This window comes from Melospiza melodia, chromosome 11 (assembly GCF_035770615.1).
Source record: "Melospiza melodia melodia isolate bMelMel2 chromosome 11, bMelMel2.pri, whole genome shotgun sequence".
NCBI classification, from domain to species: Eukaryota; Metazoa; Chordata; class Aves; order Passeriformes; family Passerellidae; genus Melospiza; species Melospiza melodia.
In genome coordinates this window covers 12,460,562-12,482,029 of record NC_086204.1, presented here as the reverse complement: position 1 = coordinate 12,482,029, position 21,468 = coordinate 12,460,562, and the positions used below count along the sequence as shown (strand labels likewise).

The following is a 21,468-nucleotide window of genomic DNA, read 5'->3' as shown; positions in this document are numbered from 1 at the left end:
TTCAGGTCTCTAATTCTGTATCTCTGACTGCTCAGAAACTGCTTTCAGAATGCTCCTATATCAAACACCAAAATAATTAATGAGGCTTCAACCATCCCTTGTTCTTTTGATGTCTTTGTTTCAAAGGGTTCAATAGAGACTGTTCTATTTCTGAGAAGTGGTAACAGTTGCTATGCCCACAGAGACCCTGAAAGAGGAGAGCTCAGGGAGCTGATGTATGCTTGGACACCTCTGGGGATTTTTAGCTTAAAGGGGGATTCTGAAAAGTAAGAGCCACAAACTTCACTTGGCTTTGAATATAGAAAAGAAGAAAAGGAAACACAAAGTCACATATCAAACTATGAAATTAATTCGCTGTTTGGGTACATACGTAGGATTTATGTGATACAGTTTTTGCTGTATTCAATGACTATTCTCTTTGTGTATACCTTGATTTGTAGAATCAGTATATTCTGCTTATAGGCTGCCTCCTTTCATTATCTATTTTGCTTCTGTTCTTTCCTTATTCTGGAAGGAAGTACACAGTAGCAGATAGTCTGCTTTCAACACAGTGGTGCTGACAGCCTGCATCCATTCCAGGTTTGTTCAATTTCTTGGCTTGTGGTTATATCTTTTTTGGTACATAGGTGAAAATTGAATATGGCACCAGCGTACTATGGTTAAAAATCTACTAAAAAACAGTATATGACAAGTGAAGTGTTTACAAAGCTTGTCTCAGAAGAAAGCTGTGAAAAAATAGATTTGTTTGATTTCCACTTTAAATGACAGCTTGGTTTTGTAAAGACTCTTTGAAGCTCTACTTACTGCACAGCCATCATGGAGAGCTTTGATGTAAGGATTGTTGTCATAGGACATTTCTTCATCATTGGATCCTAAGAACCTTAGTGCTTTGTCATAGCTGTCAGAGGGTGCATCGTGCCAGGCTACAGACTGGTGACAGTTGTAAGTGAAATTTTGTCTGGCAGAGGCACTCAGTAGTTTAAGGAATGTCATTTGGACCATATTAATGGAATTGCCTTCAACATCCAAATAGGAAAGCTGGAAAATATGAAAAGTTAGATTCATATTTATCTGTTTTCTTTGGTACAATGCAAACCAAAATTATTGTTGACAAAGGAGAATCATATAACTGCCCTTAATAAAAATATCAACCAACACATAACATTTTATGAAGTTTTAAAGGTCGATACAGCTATGACTCAGTAAATAGATTTTCATGATGTAGCAGTATATTTAGGATGAAGAATTACATATATGAGCTTTGTTCTACTGGGAAAAGAGAGAATCACTCCTGCCTTATAGTGTAAAGCAGCAGAATCTGTTTGGTAATCTGTTTTTAGTTAATCATAAAGTTAGTCAGCCTGCAGCCTCACCCCTGCATACCCAGAATATTTCCAGTAACCTAGACTGGGGTGGGGGATCTGTGCTCCAGCTGCTTTCCCAAGGTTTGGTGGTAAGGTGTGTCTGACAGGGGCCAGATCCTCACCACCAGCTGTGCAGTGACCTTTGGGATCACTGTGGGACAGTACAGACCAGGCTTTGGCTGTCCAGGGGCAAGAGACCACAGAGCTGCTGTGATATTTAGGGCAAAAGGGCTGGGGGTCTTTTCATTATGTAAATATTTGTAAAATTCCCTGTGATCTGCTGATGGCTGAAAAGATGGAACTGATTTATGAATACAGTTACATTGCAGTGACAACTTACAAGTTTGCCTCGTTTAAATTCACTAAACCAAGATCCTGGGTTCTCCTTTGGCCACGATGAAATTCTAACCTGTGAGGTCAAACATCAGAGACAGAAGTATTTAAAACATATGTTGACAGATAGGAAGGTTTTACATTACTTGGGACAAATACCACACCAGATAATACAGAATGGTTCTTCTGAAATTTCAGCCACTTTAAAGGTCTGAAATGGAATCTTTTTCTTGTAGACAATGCCTTCAAATCAGTGACTTCAAATGGAATCCAAGAGAGAGTTAGTTCTGTTTGAGGGAGATGGTTGTAACCTGTTAAGAGCCAGGTAAGCTGCTGGTATAAGTTGTTGCTGTGAAGTATCTAAATGAGTTTTCACCAGTGTTGATGCTAATGGAGTGCTGTCATTTAGGCAAGATTTCAGAAAGCCTTCCTCTATACCATATGCCTCAGCAGATGTAATCTATAACAGTGAATAAGGACACTGTTAATACAATCTTTACATCTACTTTGCATAGGAATGCATGAATAGATATAAATGAACCCACAAGGGAAACACAGGAAGGTTTAGCTTTTAGGTGACAAATACTAGATCATCTGCTGTAAGTGGCTGCTCAGCTGTGTTGCATTCTGAAATGTACTGACATGTTAGCAAGCAGGTGCACAGATTCCCTATCTGAAGTTGAAAATGGTATTTGTTAACTCTATGTACCATTTTACTGCTCCATTCAGATATATGTAAATGTAAATGTAATCAGAAAGACAGATACATGAAAATGTGGCAGTGTAATTATCCTGTTTAGTTCAACATTGTAACAGCATAATAGTAACTGTCAGCAGCCAACTGAAAACACAGATTGGTACTTACTCCTTCAGATTTCTTATCTGGGTAGATGCAAGTTTCCCCACCTGCTGTGAAATTGCAGTATACTTTGAAGGAGTCTCCAGAACAGCCCTGGTTAGGATCAATCCAATATTCCCCTAAGACAAATGAGAAAATATTCACCTTATACCGTAGAAATGGTATTCAGAAGAGCCAGGTTTTACTGCTAACTAATGGTCCTCCAAAGTAGGAAATTTATTTTATCTGAATGTTTTAGGTCAGGGAGCAAAATCTGGAATGCATCCCTATCTGCAAACAGAGGTGTCTGCATGTGGCTTGCTGGGGCTGTAGCTGGCACAAGCACCTAAAGCTTCCATTGAGATGGATCCACCTCAAGCAAAGACCTTTTCCTCCTGGCTTATGAAGCTGCAACACCAGTGAAAGCTGGGCATGAAAAGAGCTGCAGCCCATCCAAGGTACATTCAAAGTCAGTGCTCTTTAAAATCTGATATTCCAATTAGAATGATGATTTCTGTGATGAGGGTTCTTATCTTCAGGTGTTTCACAAGCAGGGCAGCAAGCAACTTTCTGACAACTACAGTTCTAATCCCATTTCAAACAAATAGTGGAGATTTCAAAGAGAAGTGACTAATCCTTTCACCAGTTCTGTCTTCTGAATATAGGGCATAGACAAAGTATTTGTGGGGTTTAACAATTCTGTTGATTTAGGCTGTATATTGAAAACAGTCTTTCCTTTCTGTAAGTCTTATCCCTGAGGAATTCTGAATTTTAATGAACATATTTGCTTTTATTTTAACCAAAATAAGATTACTTTTATATGAAGACAGCTCTGAAGAAGAAGCAAACAGTGGTAAATGCAGAATGTAAAAACCATTCCTTATTATGGAGGGTACTGAATTGTAAAATATCTACTTTTCATATAGCACATACACAGCTTAACTACTCCTCAAGGCAGCCATCTGTTCTTATCTATCTAGAGTGAAAGCAATAAAATATTATTAAACTGTCAAAATCTATTTTTCCTCCCATTTAAAAGCAAAAATATATTGCTTTGAACTGGGAAAAATATGCATTGCAATTGAAAAAATTATGAAAGGAAGAAAATTTAGTGAAGGCTGGCTTTCATTTAAACATTTTCAGAGGGGTAAAATTATTTAAAAGAAAAAAGAGAAAACAACAAAGAATAATGAAATCAAGATAGTTCTTAGGAACACTGGGTATCTTCATATTACTATGCATTTTATTACACTACTACTTGGTAGCATTAAACAGTATCAAAGAAACTTCCATGCCTCTTTGCTGGCTGATCTAGAAAAAAATCAGATGCAGTAGAGAAAATTATTGCTTCCAGGGCTAAAAGACTAGTAAACTTTTTGAGAATCATTATTGAACATAAAAGTCATAAAATACCAATGCTGAAATATCGTTATACTACACCCACTACAAATATTGTTATACTACACTCTTTCATCACACTCCTGTTTTGATCATCCTGGAAATGCAAGGCCCACCTTTCATGACAACAACTGCTTTTTATTTATCACTTTAACAGGTTTTAACTCAAAAAACAGATAAGGTTATGTATTTAAAGAGCTTTGACCAAGAGAACATGTCTTACACTTTTAAACTTTTATGCCTGTAAAAATGGATTCAATGAGACTGTGTTTGTTGAGCAGCTGTATGAGCCCTGTCTCAGTACTGGGTTAGTGGTGCCAAAGAGCCCTGGCAGAGCCAGGCTCAGCCCCGTGTGCCCTGCTGTGCGCTGTGAACTCACCGTCTGGGAAGTCGGGGTGGCAGAGCTGCAGATCTTTGCAGGTCCGGGCTGGGTTATTCTGAGTGCCCATGGGAAACTTCATGTGCTCAATGTCTTGTTTCAGGGAATTCAGAGAGCCAAAGATCTCCTCCATGCCATCAGTATAATCCAGAATATTATCACCAGCATCAGATAACATATAGTCAGGAGATCTTCTTGTCTTCTTGGCTGACTGGATTGGCAGTGGCTGGATAACCTCACCTGGAGGGCCCTAAGTGGAAAACAACATATCTAATTATATCTTCTGTTAGTTTTTCAGCAGAGAAGGACCACAGAATGTGGCTTGGAGATGCTTTGAATAGAATTTCTTCAAGGTATTTATTTCTTTATTTCACCTTTTTTTTTTTTTTCTTTTAGATTCATACCTATGTGCTTTGATTTACTTGAAGAAAAAACCAAAAAAGATTGTAAAAGGCCAGACCATTGTTGTGCTCTAAACTCCTCTCACTACATTGATTTTGGGGATGAGTGTGTTGCCCTCACACAAGTGACACACAGAACTCACAGTTGCCTCTGTATCCCTGTAAATTCCCTCAAGCACAGTCATATTCTATGAAAATTGAAAACTCTGGATGTTTCCTATGATAAAAGTTGAAAATTCCACTTGGGGTCTAGGAAACAATATTTAATTTCAAGAAATTGAAGAACTTCACTCAGGTTTGGACTCTTCATTTTAGTTTGTTAAGATATTAAAAATAAATATGGAAACAGAAGAGTATCAACAGGGGAAACCCATAGAATTTTATTTTCTGTGCTTCAATATAACGCATTAAATAATTATTGCATGAGGGGCTTCTTTGTTTGGGTTGGTTATAGAGGTTTTTTGGAGTGTTCTTTTTGTTTATTTTATTTATTTGTTTTAAATTTCTTCTGGCTTTTTCAGTGCAGATACGTATTTCTGTGCCTGGAGGATCTGTGTTTCCAGAAAAATGAATTTTCAAACCATCATTCATATTTTAGTTCCCAAACGTTGTTGTCTACCCTTGTCAAAGCAGGTTCATCATGTCAGGGTAATGCAAGATAAAAATTGTAACTTACTGGAGGACCAGGTGGACCAGGTAAGCCACTGTCACCCTTCTGACCAGCAGGACCCTACAGAGCAATGAAAGGAGTGCAGTGTTGACCATGTTACACAAGGTTTAAAAATAACACACATGAAAGCTAAGGAAAAGAGGAGAAAGTGTAGAGGAGAGTTACTCACACTGGATCCTTTGGAACCTTTGGGACCCTGGGGACCCTATGGGCAAGAACATATAACTCTGGTTAGAGTGTACTGCACACAGCTTGGGGCTGCGTAGAACAGGAGGGCTGGATGAAATTACTTACAGGTAATCCAGGTGGACCAGGGGGTCCAAGGGGACCAGCAGGACCGGAAATTCCCTAAAAAGGAATAAGAGAATAAGCACAGAACTGAAGTATTCTACATACTGGAGTGTGTTAAAAAATTGTATCTATAAAAAAGTAGTTCCATGAAGTGTCCAGCTGTGGTGAGTTTTGAGTTAGGCCATTTGCTAGAGGGCCAGAATAGTTGGCAAGTTTAAAATATTAGATCTGACAATGTGAGTTGCTTGTAGTTGTTCTTACACTGACTGCAGTGGATTGTCAGAGCTGTGTTCCTCTTCAGATGGGCTTGGAAACCTCACATTTTACATACTGCCCTAAAAACGTGGCTTAGTAACTAGAGGAGAGGGAGCTGCTTTGGGTAATGCAATCAGAAAATGTGATGAGATTGCTGCTGCTACTTTTATCTTGTTGCTAACGTGTTCTGTGTGCATGTTGGGGTGTATGTGTTTCCTTAATTTTCCAAAAACACTCTATAACCTCATTTTAAGATGTTTAATATTGCTGTGTTTGTACAAAGAGAAGAAAGTTTTAACCTCTTGCAAGAGACTCTGAGTGTTAAGTGTTTAGAACAGCTTTCAGAAGGAAGCCTGGAATAGACACTCCTTCTTACATGGCACTTGAATGGAACACAAATATGTTGTACTCACTGCATCCCCCTTGGCTCCAGGAGATCCCTGTGGGCCAGGAAGACCCCGATCACCCTTTTCACCCTGTTCTCCTGGAGGTCCAATCAGGCCAATCAAACCAGGATGTCCCTAAACAAGATTTAAGAAAATACAGTTAACATACATTAAAGTAAATGTGCTTTGCAAACACATAAATTAGACCTTTCACATGTTGCCACTGTTGCTTGTCAATAATCAACCTGAAAACAAATTATTCTAAAAGCGTATTTATTGTTGTTGGGTGGTCTTTCCAACTTTCAGATTATTTGCAAGTTGTGACTGCTTATTCAGTGAAAGATCCAAGTGCAGTCCTTGCTGAAACCAGCAGAGAAATGCTAGTACTCTGGGTACAAATTTCATACCAGTTTTCACAGGTAGCTGCTATCAGCATCTCACAGAGTTCCACATGTGCTATGGCTGCATAAACAGCTGATCCAAGCAGATAAACAGAACCTGCAGTTCACAAGGCACAGTCATATTCACACCTCTTTCTCTACAGGTTTTTCTCTGATACAAAAGCAATCCATATATTGTTGGGACTCCATAGGAAAGTGCTAACCCAGATGTCTCAATCCATTATTTCAAAAGAAAGTATTATAGCTGTTAAATATTTATATTTTTCTTTTAAAATAAAAATTGCCAATACTCATAATTTCTACTTGCTTTGTTCTTGTAAATCTGACAGTTCTCTTTATATCATTATCTTTGGGATTTTCATTGCAGGGACCACATGGTCAATAAATTACCACACAGGCAGTAATCTGTTTCTTTCTAGCTGTTTCCAGGATATCGCTTAAAACTTCATGATGACTCTTAGGGCTGTGGAAGCTGTTTTATAGCATGGTACAATGTCTTGCTGATAAAAACTCTGCTGCTTCTCTCTGGTAATTTTATACAGGTTTAAGACTGGGCTGAAGTTACAAAGACACAACTAATTAGCAAAGCATACCTTCTCTCCTTTGGAACCTGGGTCTCCTTTCAGTCCAGGCAAGCCAGGTGGGCCCTTTATAAAGCAAGGGAAGTAATGTTAAAGTAAGTTTTAACATCCTGCTTGAATCACATTTTCTTGAAATGTTATTGAAGGCAGTTCAAATCAAAGTACACATTCAGTGGCTGATGGTTGTGATTGATGACATGATTTAGAGCCCAGGATGAAATGTATGTTTAAAAAGCCATAATGATGCTACAGTGGTATTCAAATAACTTTATAATTAGAAATCTATAAAAGGTTGTATGAGTAGAAATCTATGGAACAGAGGGTCAACTCAATTCTTGATTTGAGAAATCTTTAGATTTTATAAGAATGGCAATGCAAATTGTGTCATTTGTACATAATGGAGTGAAAAATGCAGGCCATGTGCAGTGCATGTGCCTGTGCAAAAGACATGAATTTTTCAGAGGCTGTTAATCTCACACTGCACATGTGTCCATGAGGTGTAGAGCTGCTACACCAAGTCTGTGTCTCCTCACCACTGCTCTCCTGGTGGCAGTGGGCAACTTCTGCTATGGATAGGAGTGATAAGAGACCTTTTCCACCTGGCACATACTCAAAAATGCTGTAACATTTCATGTACAAAATATTATTCAGTGCTTATGCTTTCCTTCTCCACTTCAGGATATCACTAGATGCAAAAGCATAGGCAAATGCATAATTCATGAATGAAATGTGAAATTTTTAAGCCTTTGGAATGCAGAATTAGACTTTTCACCTGCAGTGTGTTGTGCTCTACTGCAAATAAGGCTTCATATTCTCCTGATAGCAATCTTTTGTGGAGGATGGGAGGGGAAGGAAGGAAATATAACCTGAGAAACTTTTACATATCAACTTTACTTTCTTAAAATCCAAAATTAAGTTGCAGCAATGCATTGAAAAGTTCTTGTTGAGCTGACAGGAAGTCTGTGTAACTGGAAGTATATAGTCATTAATACACTCAGCTCCAAATTTTAACAGACTATTTAAGCTCTCAAATGTTAGAAGAGGGATCTTTCAGTGATGTTTTTGGAGGCTTCTGTGAGGGACATGTGGGAAAAGGATGCTCACCAGAGGTCCAGGAGGGCCATCCTGACCTGGTGCTCCAGGCATACCTTGTTCTCCCTAGAAAAAACAAAAAGCTGGCTTTACCAGAGTGTATAGAGGAAATGCAACATTTAAGATTTTAGGTGCTCCATGACTTACCACAGGGCCAGGAATGCCCCGGAGACCCTCTGGGCCAGGTTTCCCTGCAGGTCCCTGTGGCCCAACTGGCCCTGTTTTTCCAGGAGCCCCTTCTGCACCAGGTTCACCCTGGAAAGAACAGACCAGGTCAGAGAGGGGCTGAGTTTGGCACTGAAGGGATGTACAAGAAGCAAAGTGCTTTTATAAGCCAGAGGTCTGCACAGGATGATTTCCTGAGTAAAATGTCTCTGGCTTCACAGAGAGGTGTGGTGCCAGCAGAGCAAGCTCCCCTTGCTTGTTACAGGTGAGCTGTGCTGGGCCTGCACTGCTGGGTCCTCTCCATTACATATTGCTAGTAATTCTGGGTCTGAATTTAAATTTTACACAGTGCCTGTTATATCTTTGAAAAGTTCCACACTCAGTGCATCATAAGCAATTGACTTTTAAATTATAAATAGTTTATATTTCTATGCTTCAAAAAAAAATCTTTAGTGTATTACCTTTGCACCTTTTTCACCTTGTCTGCCTTCAGCACCTGTTGCTCCAGGAGGTCCCTATAAAATATGGACACTGAGCTCATAATCTCAGGTTTTTTCAAATATAACCAGTGAAAAAAGTTCTGAAAGTGCAATTCCCACCATATTAATAAGTAGCAAATACTTACAAAATAACATTAAATTTCTTTTTTTGACATTTTATTCACACGCTAAAAATTACCAAACAGCTCTTATTCTGCTATATAATTTTCTGGTTTTTTAGAATATCTAAAAGATGATGCGATTTAATTTGTTTGGGAATATTAAAAAAAACAAAACAAACCAAACCAAAAAAACCCCAAAACCCCCCCAAAAACCCAACAAAACAGTATACAAAAGAAAAAAGGCAATACTAATTTATATGTACAGTAACAATTAATTTTAAACTTGCTTTGCATTGAATTCTATCTATTCACTGTAGTTTATCCACTGATTCCAAAAAGGCCTCTCTTTCTACAGTGCACAGCATGGCAAATACTTCTTTATTCTCTACGTCAGGGATGAGCTCAGTAAGGGGCCTGATTACACTTGGACAGCCAAAATTTGACGTATTATCCACTAAATATGAAAGTGAAAAATAAAATGACATTTTTCTCCTCCAGAACATCAAGGGCTGATTTTTAGGTCAGGTAATTAATATTCATAGCTTCAGTTATGAACAGGAGCAGTGTCTAGAATTTAATGCACTCTTCTGAAAATGGTTCTCTTATATGCTTAGTTTAGAAAAGATACACTCAAGATAATGGACCAACTGTTCTCCTACAAGGTTAATTTTTAGCCTGGGAAATGTCTTTATTACAAGTAGCTATTTCTTGCCAACCAATAAGCAGCTTAAAGGAACATGAAAGAAAAGTGACTATGCTCAAATGCTGTGATTTTGTGAATCTATGTAAGACTCATCTGTTCATTAATGCAACAAGCAGATTTTTATGTAAAAAAAATGTTCTGAAGATCAGCAACTAGAAAAATTCAATCACTTCCATTTATTTACTACTTTTGACTTCTTAACATATAGAAAAACAATTCAAGCTCCTTAAAGGTAAAGCACCAGAACACAAATTGAATTTTACCAGTAAGAACTGTACTTCCAGTTAAGCATCTGCCTGTTTGCTTTGTGGGCTCAGGGCTTTGGATCAGTATTTGACCTAAAGCCATTTTTTATACTAGAGATGAACTTAGCCCAAACCTTTTATTGCCTGATATATTTCACTATCCACTGCTACCTTGGCACATACCTTGAGCAGCTCCACTGGTTTTAATTCCTGGAAATTTATATTCATTTTATAGCTATTTACATAGAAGTATATTAAGATCATTCATTTGCTTCTGAAATTAAGCTTTCTCCAGGGTGACACTGAACATCTGCAGCAGTGCATAGACCTTTTGGCCAGCAGAGATAGTTCAGACTACATCAAAGATAATGCCAAATGAATTGAATTAACCACAAGAGGACTTTGACCATTTGTTGTGGGTATCAGCAGCTTTTTTCTTTGGTATTTTTAAGAGCTGTAAGGGGTAAAGGACTTAGCTTTACTTCTTCAAAATACAGAGAAGCTTAGATGCCCTGGGCCAAATGCTGACTCTTTGAAACAGGAAGAATATTTTAAATCCCCGCTGTTCCAATAATAATTAATAATGTCTGATGTATGTAACCCTTTGTGTAGGTTATAATTTGTTGGGTGGATTACAGTTTGCAGTGATAATAAGAAAGAGCAACAGGTACATAAATAAAATAAGAAGAATTTTAGAAACATGACTTTTTTTCTTACATTAATTAATTAATATGCCCCTTTTCTTTACTTGTCTGAAGTTCCCGTATGGATTCTAACCCACCCTAAGAGACTGAAAAGGGTTGAATGTGGTAGTTTGTACTTGAGAATTATGGTCTCTCAATAATCTGGAAATGAAGCTTCAGCTTGAATGAATTAGCAGGGCTAGGCCCACTGTGCTGGCTGAAGTACAGGTGCAGTGCCTGGCATTAGCAGCAGTGCCCGGGCTGCCCCAGGCACGGAGCTGCTGCCCCGGGGCCGCTGCAGGCACAGCGCGCTCCTTGCAATTCCCCACTCCCACTGCGCTGGGGGAGCGGCTGGGGAATTGGAGCTGACAGAAAGGACCTCAGTTACAGTACTGGACAGTGATGCAGGGTTCTACCCCTCATCACCCCAGCTGCCATGCTCATTCTTATCAACATTGCACTGCCATTTTGGACATACTGCCTGATACGTTTTAACAACCAAGAAGACAAAAGCAATCGTGCAGAAACAAACTCATTCTCAACTTTTGTTACATGAACCTATTGAATATTTTTCTCTGTTCTTCCATATTTCATTAAAATAATTTCAGTTGTTGTTTATAGCTGTCATCTGGCTTAAAACATGATTTCCAACACAGAAAAACCATTACCACATTTCATTAGCCCGTGTGATAGGAACTTAGCATATTGTTAGGTATTCTGTGCATTTGAAATCAAGAGAGAAATTAATTTTTAAGTGGTGAACACACCCTGCTGAGCCAGCATCATGATGTAGCCAAAATGGAAAAAAAAAATCTCCTTCATAGAAACACTTTATTTTTTCCTGAGTTATTCAAAATTGTATTTAAAGGCAGCAAACCAAATAAACTTCTGGTTTGCAAAACTGCTGGCTTTGCTTCAGTATTGACATCTTTTAATGGAAAAAGATGGTGTGACCTCCAGTTGAGAACAAAAATACATCTTAGTCTTGAGTTTTAAATTCTAAAACTTGGTTTGTATATGAAGGTTTGTGTGTATGTGATGTGGACATCTGATTGTCACTGCCCAGGAAAGCAGCCCAGCAGCAGATCCCAAAGCTCAAGTGCCTGGCACACTGAAGGGCTGGGAACGCAGGCAAGGAGTGCTCTCTGTGCTGATCTGCATTGACTGCATATTGATCTGAAGGACAAATAGTCTCTGATGGTGTCTTTTCCTCATGCTACTTTTAACATTTGCCAGATGGAAATCAATGAATTCAAACTAAAAGTGTTACCCAGTACTGTATGGCAAACCAAAAAGGAGACTCAAAAGTAAGAGCAAGGGATTAAGTTTCAGAAAAATAATAATAACAACAAAACTGCAGAGGGGTTCAGTCTGTATCTCTAGTTCTAGATAAGCAGCCACAATTAATACTATTACTTGCAGCTAAATGACATTGATGTATAAAGCCTTCTGAGCATGTATTTTTCTGATCTGGTACATGCAGAGATAATTTAAGAAGTCAGAATATGTAAAATAATAATTACTGTTTAATTAAACTTTAAAAAAAATCACTTCTCAAGACTTTCTCAATTACTGTGTCACAAAAGTCACCCTTTTTAGATTATGGTTTTGGCTTATCAGTTTCTTAGATACAATGGAAAAACTATATATGTCCTTGTCTTTCACTAGAATTTGGTTCCCAGGGAGAGATGGGGAAACTTTTAAACTCTGTAACTAGACAGAGACTGCTCAAAACTCTGACAGCTGGTAATAAACATGATTTTAGAAGACTAGGCAGTAAAATTGAGGTCAGGTCAGTTACAAAATGGAATGGAAGAGAGGAATGAAAATGTATAACAAAATAAATAGGAGACTACTGTTGAGGATTTCAAGAGCCTGTAATTAAAAGTATGGATTCTGAGCTCTGCCAGCCCATTATTTTGGAGACTGAAAACCAAAAAATGGAGTGGAATTTTGCTTTCTAGTAGTGTAGCCAGAGCTGCACTTCACAGACAGCAATATTACTACTGAAACTGTGTGTCCTTCTCAATCCAAATTAAGACTCTTGTTAGGGCTTTTTCTTGAAATTGATTCTATCATACAAGTGATAAAAACTAATGAAAAGCAGTTTTTTCAGGTAAGTATGAAACTTTCTGTCTTTCACTGTTACTCTCTAGTATAATATTAATATAATACAGATTCCCTACAAGTTTGAAATATTCTGGTGCTCAAGTAATGTAGAATCGGATTCTAAAAATGTTTTCTCCATAATTCAGATAGGGACTACATTGAAATATTTAGCCATGCATTTTCCCTAAATTGGAAATGTGTCAAATCACAGGTAACATGGAATCTGTGCTTTGAAATTGTTTTTTTGTCTAGGTACAATCAGATAGAATATAGCCTGTCTCTGAGGAGTGAGCTATTGCCTTTTTGTATAATAAAGCAGGAAGTTTTAATTTGATGTCAAGCAAATATAATAATTGCTAATATTCAGTTGAGCCATATTTCAGTTTTAGAATAAGGTTGCTAACGTGACCATAATAATTTAAAATATTATAAATGCTTTGCATGTTGGTGGAGCAAATAGATTACTGTACAAAATAAATAAAACCAATTAGGCATGTCATTCCACTCAAGCCCATTAAACCAAGCAATTTAAAATATTTTGTTAAATAATTATCAGTTCACATTTAATAATGCCACTTCTTCTGTTTTTTAAAGTGTAAAAACTGCATCTAATTGCTCTCTGAAGCAGACCTAAGGGTTGATGCATCTACTATAGTTCTGTGACTTGCCACATTATTTACTGGGTTTGATTAGGTATATTTGTAAACCCTGTGAACCTTCAAAAGCTTTAGAAATGAAATAGCTTCATAAGTTAAAGAAATGCCTGCCTGTTAATCTTGTATACAGAGAGGATGATATAGTTTTGCACAGTAGCTGCATTGAAATTATTTTATTTCCAAGACTAAAGACACCAAAACAGACACATTCTTCCCGCTCCCTGATAGCAGTCATGTGCCTAAAGATGGTGTCTGCTATTACTGTCATACCAACCCACTCCTGTTAGCAGACTGATTCAGTAGACACTGACTTCTTAAGTGAAAAGAAAAATCACCTTTATGGGTAAGCAATGCATTCTTCCCTATGTATTTTTTTGTTCTTATGTTCTTATTACCCATGTTAAAGAGCTTTCTCTGTTGTTTCTATTTTTTTAATTTCTCTTATAACATTACTTAAAAGAAATGACAAATGTCAGATAGGAGTGTCCCAGCATGAAACAAATGGCTGAAATTCTCAAGGACACAGTGTCTCAGAAGGAGAAGTGTACAAGAGAAGATGAGATATTCCTTACTCTTTTCCCAGGAGGACCAGGTGGGCCAGCTTCACCTGAAGGACCTGGTGGACCCTGCAACAGAAAATTAAAATCACAGCAGGAATAAAGGATGAAGTTCTCATCTGTATTAAATGCCATGGACATCTGCCATGTGTTAGCCCCATCAATGGACAGAATCTACAGAAATAGAGCTTTGATGCTTAATATGGGTATTGCTCAGGTACTGCTTAAGCTCTTGGCTTAATTTCGTTAGTTCAGCTAATGAAGATTATTTGGCTGCAGCATTTCTTTCTTATGCTCAGAGCTGCTCTATTTTTAGTGCTCCTCAGCAGCTCCAGCAGAAATCCTTTAACACATGACTACTTCTAAAGGAAATTGAGCTCTTCCTTCATTGTGTTACTATAATATGGGCAGTTCTACCGCTTCAATGAAATAAATGGGTTTTTTTCAGTGTAACAGAAAAAGTGTCCACTCTGAAAATATTTTTAGGAGTGTGACTGCATAGAAGCCACTGATTTGGAAAAAGATACTTTCTTATCATCAGAGAGATTATGCAGGTGAAATAAAAGGAGAGAAAAATCTTACAGGTTGACCAGGATCACCATCTTCACCCTTCTCTCCACCAACACCATCCTGACCCTACAGAATTCAAGAAAAATAAACAAAATTAAAAATTCAGCTAATTTAGGCCCTTATTTTTCATATATGAATATAAGAACACTATTTTTCCATAGAGCATTTTCCCAAGGTCATTATTTTTCAAAATTCTTAAAGATTTCTTAACATTTCTAAGCCTTGAGAAATGCATGAAAAGTAAAGGATCTTACAGGCAAGAGTTCATGCCCAGACAAGAAAGAGAGAGGGTCAACTAGAATGAAGTACAAAACTAAGACTAAGACCTAAAACTGTTTTTAAGGTATACTTACAGCTGGACCAGGTTCCCCAGGGGGACCAGGATCTCCAGGAAAACCAACTGGGCCCTAGATAGATCAGGGAAAAAAGCAGAATGTGTTGTCCATTGCCAAGCAGGTAGCACTCATCAGAAATCTTTTATGAAGCATATAATGAACGTAGTGCACTTGCAGGAAATGCTATGGTTCTGTATTCACAGATTGTATTCAGCAATGCTTCACAGTGGTTTGGGTTAGAATTATGAAGCTCACTTACTGGGTTACCCTTAGGCCCATCATCACCTGGAGGTCCTTTAGCACCTGGCGGTCCGGCTGCTCCAGGTGGACCAGCTTCACCTTTTTCTCCCCTTTCACCTTTTGGACCCTGTGGAAAACACATGAAGACAAAAATGCCATCTGGAAATGGAATGGCCAAAAAGATCACAATGGCAAACTGATTTTTCAGACAATAGAAATTTATCAGTTTCCTCAATAAATGGTGGCATGTGAGTGGGAAATAAGGATCTCTTAGGTCAAGTGCCAAATTCTGCACCCAGATTTCATCAGTGAACTGTTTCCAGAAAGAGAAACGTGCAAGCCAAAGTTAATACTTAGGAAAGGAAAAATAGGCATTGTTTTGGGAAGTCTCCATCCTCTGTTAGTACAAGATATGGCTATGATTATACGGAAACAAATGTCATTTTAAAGGTAAAAGTCCTCAGCTGAAAATTCAAAGAAAAAGTACACAAGTGCAGAAGTGATCTGAGGAAATGCTTACCAAAGCCCTGCCAGATACCACAGTTCACCATAATAAATGTTAATGATAAGACAACAACCAAATACTCACAGCTGTTCCAGATTCTCCAGGAGGTCCAGGGTTACCAGCTTCTCCAGGCTCACCCTATAGATGCATAAGAATAATTTATGAGTCATTAGGGAGAATATTTTGATGAATTTACTTTTGTAATTGCATATTCTTCCCATGCTTATTTATGTAAACATAATTTAAGGTTTTTATTTGGTGTACCTAGAGGGGTCGATTTATGTGTACGGTTTTGCAAAACTGGAGTCTGAAATTTGAGACATAATACATCAAACTAATATGTTCTTGAGCCAGGGAGACTCAGCTTCCCTTTGGGCTTTGGGAGATATTCCCCTTTATTATCCTACATACTGCAAATTTCCTGCTTCTGATTATTGCCATAGCTACTGTTGGAAGAAGAAAGAGCTATAAAAAGGAAAACCTAATGATGAAATAATAGCATCAGTTAGAAAAACTTTCTCCACAGGCTACAGAGGTGTGTGCTGTGTATTTACCAGTGATGGAATTTATTCTGTAAAGCAGATGGCTTTCAGGATCATACCAGTATGAAAAAAAATCCATGCAAGTCAAAGATTGTGCACTATTAAGTGAACATTTAAGATAATTCAGTCTCCTTCTGAGTATTATCTCAAGGGCTGTCTTTTCAAGTCTTCATTTTAAAGTTTAGTTTTAACCAATTATTTTCTAGCTCAGTGGTCTGATGAATAAACTTTAATAGAAAACTCTTCTGTTAGTACAATATTTAGTTATTAGCATTACAGAAACATAAATCATGGAAGGATAACAGAATATGCTTTGTGATTGTTATGGAGTGCTTGGATAAGAAATACATAATCTTATCCTAAAGGATTTTTCAATCCAACTGCTAATGGGGGGAATTTTTTCCCCAAAATATATTCTTTTTCTAAGAATTACATCTATGAGCAAGAGTCATTCAGTGCTAAAAATGTATTTTTCCCAATCATTTACTGAATTCACAGAATTAATTTGTGTACCCTTCCTAACCTGTGTGATCTCCAACCCCTCTTCATTTTACAACAATTCAGTTAGTTCATATATGTCTGTCATTTCCACCTGGTCAGTATGAAACTACAAATCATAAAATACATTTTTAAAACAAAACTTATGGTGTAGATACTGAACCTTTTTTTCAGAGAAGCTCATAGCACCAAGATGACTTCACTGGGACCAGAATTTGGCCCAGTACAAATATTTTATTAGATTAAAGGAAAATATTTCAGTACCTCTCAACTGAATTCCAGACTAGGATAATTAACAGATAACCAATATTTCAGGAGCAATATTAAAATGCCCTTTAAAAAGGGCACTATTAAAGGATGAATGTGCCTTTGGAAACTCTGGTATGTTCTATTAGATGTACTAAAATTTGTAGTAACTTCAGAAATTAATGATCCCTTTTAGTGTTTACTTTAGTCTTTACTTCTGTGATGTTACATTCCTTTTAAAACAAAACAAAACCCATAGTGGATGCTTCAGGTCAATAAGTGTTAAGAATGTTTTCTACGAAAATTCATAATCTTCATTTCCTTATTCTCTGCACAGCATTTACTGAGTCTGCAGCCTCATTAGCATTGGGGTTTTGTCCATGCCTACTATCAATCAATTGAGATTTTTGTAGCAAAAGAGGATGAAGTCTGGAATCAGCAAAAATATGTTTTTCGTGTTAGTACCCATTCTATATCCACAGAGTCTTTCCAAAGGTGAGCCCATGGCAGGACAAAATGAAGCAGTGACATGAGAGCACTGACTGTGCCCAGTCTTTGCTGCCAAGCACTTGTGCCGTATAATCCCCTCGGCAGCTTCTCAGAGAGAGAGAGATCTTCTGCCTTTCTGCCTAATGATACTGTAATTCATGATGATCCACATTTGATTGATAGTACAATTCTTACCCTTCCTGTTGACAAGCACATCTTCATTCCATCACACAATACTGGGCTCCCTCTGACCTACCCTTGGGAGCACTGGGGGAGCTCTGGGGGTGCCTGCTCCAGCACTCACAGTGGTGTTGGCTCTGTGCACTGCAGCTCCCCAGCAAGCAGCAGTGTGAAAAACTGAGAAATTGGAAAGGCTAAAAAATGTCAAAATGTTCCCTTAAAGGGCATTTGTGAAAGATGAGACCAGTTAAAGTTTCATCTCACATTAATATTTCTGTATCATTGCTCTACTAAAAACTCTGCCCCTTCCATGTATGCAGCCCTTGTTTTATCTGACAGTGATTTCTATATTCCAAGTATCAGGTACTATGAAATGCTGCATTTGGTTTAGATAACTGTTAAGGGAGTTAAATAATGTTTTGATAGAGAAGACTGTAGCTGATATATATTCACAGAGTGCATGTTTATAGCTACTAAAACCTGTGTAATCTATAGCTATTGTTGGCCCTGGTCTTTCTTTTCATTTTTAGCAACAATGGCATTAATTCAGAATCTTCTCCATAGGATATATTTCATGTTCTGTTGGGAAACAGATTTTATGATCTAATAATATATTTATTCCACCTCTAGAGATTTTTCTCTCTCTTTTCAGCAGCTCAGATCTTTTAAAAGTTACTGTGGTCTTTTTAGGCAAAGTCTTCCTCTGACAGAATTTAAAAGAAAGACGGACATCTTAAACTACAAAGGGTCATGTCATTTTGCAGACATGCTTAATTCTGAAAACCTTATTGGATTAAGCAAGCAGAATGGTTTCTACCAAGCTAGACAAGTAGTTTAAAAGTTAAAATATAAAATGAAAATAAAAAGTTTTAAGGTTTAAAAAATGTTGTTTTCCTTATGATCAGTTCTAGAGAACTGATATCCAAAGCACAGAGATAGTGGATGGAAGGCTGCCACCTTTTGGTTAAAATCTGGGACATGGTCTTTAATTTTATAACAATGAGAGGCAACTTTGCAACTGACTGGGTTGCGAAAAGTTAGCTTTGCTCAAAAAACAAAAAAAAAAAGGGGGAAATTGTAACTCTAGAAGAGAATCCCTTTTGCATAGGTCTGCATGTGTGTTATATATGATGGTTCTGTGGAGAACTAAATTTAATTGAGAGAAATTCTACAGGCTCTGTTTTCTTGGAGAGCTCTTGTTTAGAGTGTTGGAGAGATGGAGAAGGATGAGAAAAAAATCCCAATCAGGAGGTCATGTGAAGTTATTAAAAGTAATTTTTAGGATGGATGTTCAGGTAGCCTAAACTGTCACAGATATGCCTTGATTAGTTACCTTAGCAGTGTCTACACATGCGTGTGGAAAAATGATATTTACACATAAAATTGTGTGTGAGCACTTATCAAACATGTTCCTAAACTTAGAGCCAGGCTACTCAATTGATTTTGTCCTCTCACTTCCATCTGCAGTAGAAATCAATGATTAAGCATGAGAACTATTGATCTCACTTGTTTACTGTGTTGGACTCCTTATTAGTGTACTACTTTGGAAAGTTTTTTAGAACAATATAATAGGAAGAAATTGAAACCCAGATGAGTGTTGTGGTTTTGTAACATCAGACTTTTTCATGCAGTAAACCAGGTCTGAACTCTGAGAGGCTACAGAATGAATTCTCAGGTTCTACAGACGCTGGGTTTGTATTGCTCTCTAACTGATGGTTTATAACTGCTGTGGAAGGGAGAGGGGGTAGAAGAATAGCACACTGCTCAGTGCAATTATCACAAACTAAATTAGAAAGGCAAATTTATTTCATTCGGTTCTGTGGAAGTGTGGGGTTAACATTATTTGATCTGTTTCCCCTCTGTTGTAAATTCTTATGTACATTCTAAGGCGCAGGTTAGAGAAGTCATGAGCAACTTCCTGCCTGTTTAGAATATCTGCATGTTAAACCTTTGATATCAAATCAGAGATGAGAGTGTGTAGGTACATTTGGTTTTCCATTTCTCTAAATTAAAAGCAGAAGAAAGTGGCTGCTCCTGGTGTGGCAGCTGGATTTAAGGGCTCTGCAGAGTGTCAGACTGGCAGGCCCTCGGTGGGGGTTACAGCAATAATAACGCAGGGCTGCAGGAGCGTTTGCAGCACTGATGCCTTTGAACATTCAGCCTCTTGTGTGCAGAGCAGGGGAAACAACAACTGGTTAAAAATACATGGCACTAAGTGTGACAAAAATTGTTTATCTCTTCCAGAAGATAAGGGAGCTTTGAAACTCGTGTAATGAAAAAATATCTCCTGGTCAAACCATTAAAATATGCAAGTGAGCAAACCTACTTCTCTCCTCAGCAGTAATACGGATGATGCTAAAATGTTTTTCCACATTCTTTACTCACTGTATTGAATTATGTGTAGTATGGTGTGTCTTTCCTGAAAGGGGTGCAGAGGCCAAGGCATGCTGACATAATAAGAAAAACATTGGGGGAAAAACGTGTGGGAAGAAAAGGAAAAGAAAAAAATGCATGTTTTGTTTAAAAGCATGACCTGTCCTCCCATTGCAGCAACTCCCCCTGAAAAAACAACTCTTGATGATATCTCAGCTTGAAATCTCATTAAATGGAACTGAAATTAAGAAGGAAGATAGCCTAAGAAAGAAAATAACCTGGCATGTACTAAAACCTGAGGAGGAGGAGGGAGGAAAGTAATTACAATTATATAAACTTCCAAAATAATACACTTGGAAGCTTCTCTTTGTGAATGCAGAGAATATGGGATATAAGCTAGAGGAAATAAAAAATGACAGCCAAGTGATAAACAGTCTGAACTTCATGTTCTTGAATTAAATTTCATGGCCTAATCATCACAAACGGTGATTCTAAATCACACGGATGAGTTGCAGGGAGAAACAAAGGAGGAAGGGGCTCAGTATAAGGAAATGTGTTTAGAAAATGGCTGGAATATGATTTGATTGTGAAGTGCTGAAAATTGAAGAGGTGACTGTAACCAATGGCAAAAATTCCTATCAAGTTCAATGGGCCACAATATTATACAAGGCGGGGTTTTTTTAAAGCACTGAATATAATTGGCTGCTACCCTGGATGTTCTCATAATTAACATTTTTCTCAGTAGTGGTCACAGGACAATTTTTTCTTCCCACAATGCCCATTATTGTCTGTATTCCACTGAAATACAGACTCTCTTTTCCCAGTAACTTTTTATTTCTCTCAACTCCTAGATTGTGTTACATTTTTGGAACTCTTCCCAGAGAGAAGAAAACAAATCCTTCAGTCCTTCATGAGGCCAAGATATTTTTTAAAGTAGACTGGATGAACAATGTCCTGAACTTGGGACATTAGAAGGAATATCCTTGTTAATAATGCAGTCAAGCAGGAGGGCATCATGTTTTGTGTGTCTTGTGCAATTTTGGGGAATAAGATTGAAAACACCAGAATGCTGCTGCTCCCAAGAGGCGAGCTGATGCTCAGAGCCACATCCTGAGAAAGAAGCACTGCAGTGAAGCACTGCCAGCTTGACACAATGACATCTCTTTGGTCTCAAAGGACAGTAAGGGACACAAAATAGAATATTTCTCCATCAAACCAAATTTTATGTTATATTATTCTAGTACACTCTTTGCCACATCCCAGAGCACTGGTAAGTGATGTAGTTGATGGGCATGTAGGAAAAAAAAAACCAAACCGTGAAACATCTGGAAATTCTTTTAAAAGGCTGGTTTAGTTAGAAAAAGGGAAATCTTGCTTCATGT

The 21,468-nt window shown here is 37.7% G+C and overlaps 1 protein-coding gene and 1 long non-coding RNA gene across 5 annotated transcripts in view; one reads left to right on the top strand and one right to left on the bottom strand.

Annotated features, from left to right (window-relative positions):
* The window catches only part of COL11A1 (collagen type XI alpha 1 chain), a 125,069-nt gene that overhangs the window by 2,625 nt on the left and 100,976 nt on the right, over positions 1 to 21,468 (bottom strand). For all 3 annotated transcript variants that reach the window (XM_063165590.1, XM_063165589.1, XM_063165588.1), the window contains 17 exons: positions 15,843 to 15,896; positions 15,273 to 15,380; positions 15,032 to 15,085; positions 14,691 to 14,744; positions 14,124 to 14,177; positions 9,016 to 9,069; positions 8,537 to 8,644; positions 8,402 to 8,455; positions 7,310 to 7,363; positions 6,343 to 6,450; positions 5,678 to 5,731; positions 5,553 to 5,588; positions 5,390 to 5,443; positions 4,313 to 4,562; positions 2,563 to 2,675; positions 1,705 to 1,773; positions 805 to 1,038 (listed from right to left, as the gene is read on the bottom strand). In XM_063165590.1, the coding sequence (XP_063021660.1) occupies positions 805 to 1,038; positions 1,705 to 1,773; positions 2,563 to 2,675; positions 4,313 to 4,562; positions 5,390 to 5,443; positions 5,553 to 5,588; positions 5,678 to 5,731; positions 6,343 to 6,450; positions 7,310 to 7,363; positions 8,402 to 8,455; positions 8,537 to 8,644; positions 9,016 to 9,069; positions 14,124 to 14,177; positions 14,691 to 14,744; positions 15,032 to 15,085; positions 15,273 to 15,380; positions 15,843 to 15,896 (1,512 nt within the window). The remainder of the gene's footprint in view (positions 1 to 804; positions 1,039 to 1,704; positions 1,774 to 2,562; positions 2,676 to 4,312; positions 4,563 to 5,389; positions 5,444 to 5,552; positions 5,589 to 5,677; positions 5,732 to 6,342; positions 6,451 to 7,309; positions 7,364 to 8,401; positions 8,456 to 8,536; positions 8,645 to 9,015; positions 9,070 to 14,123; positions 14,178 to 14,690; positions 14,745 to 15,031; positions 15,086 to 15,272; positions 15,381 to 15,842; positions 15,897 to 21,468) is intronic.
* Positions 1 to 21,468, top strand: part of LOC134423019 (uncharacterized) — a 70,263-nt gene that overhangs the window by 46,246 nt on the left and 2,549 nt on the right. For both annotated transcript variants that reach the window (XR_010028987.1, XR_010028986.1), the window contains 5 exons: positions 1,934 to 2,022; positions 2,795 to 2,993; positions 4,603 to 4,665; positions 5,235 to 5,409; positions 14,135 to 14,325. This is a non-coding gene — a long non-coding RNA (uncharacterized LOC134423019). The remainder of the gene's footprint in view (positions 1 to 1,933; positions 2,023 to 2,794; positions 2,994 to 4,602; positions 4,666 to 5,234; positions 5,410 to 14,134; positions 14,326 to 21,468) is intronic.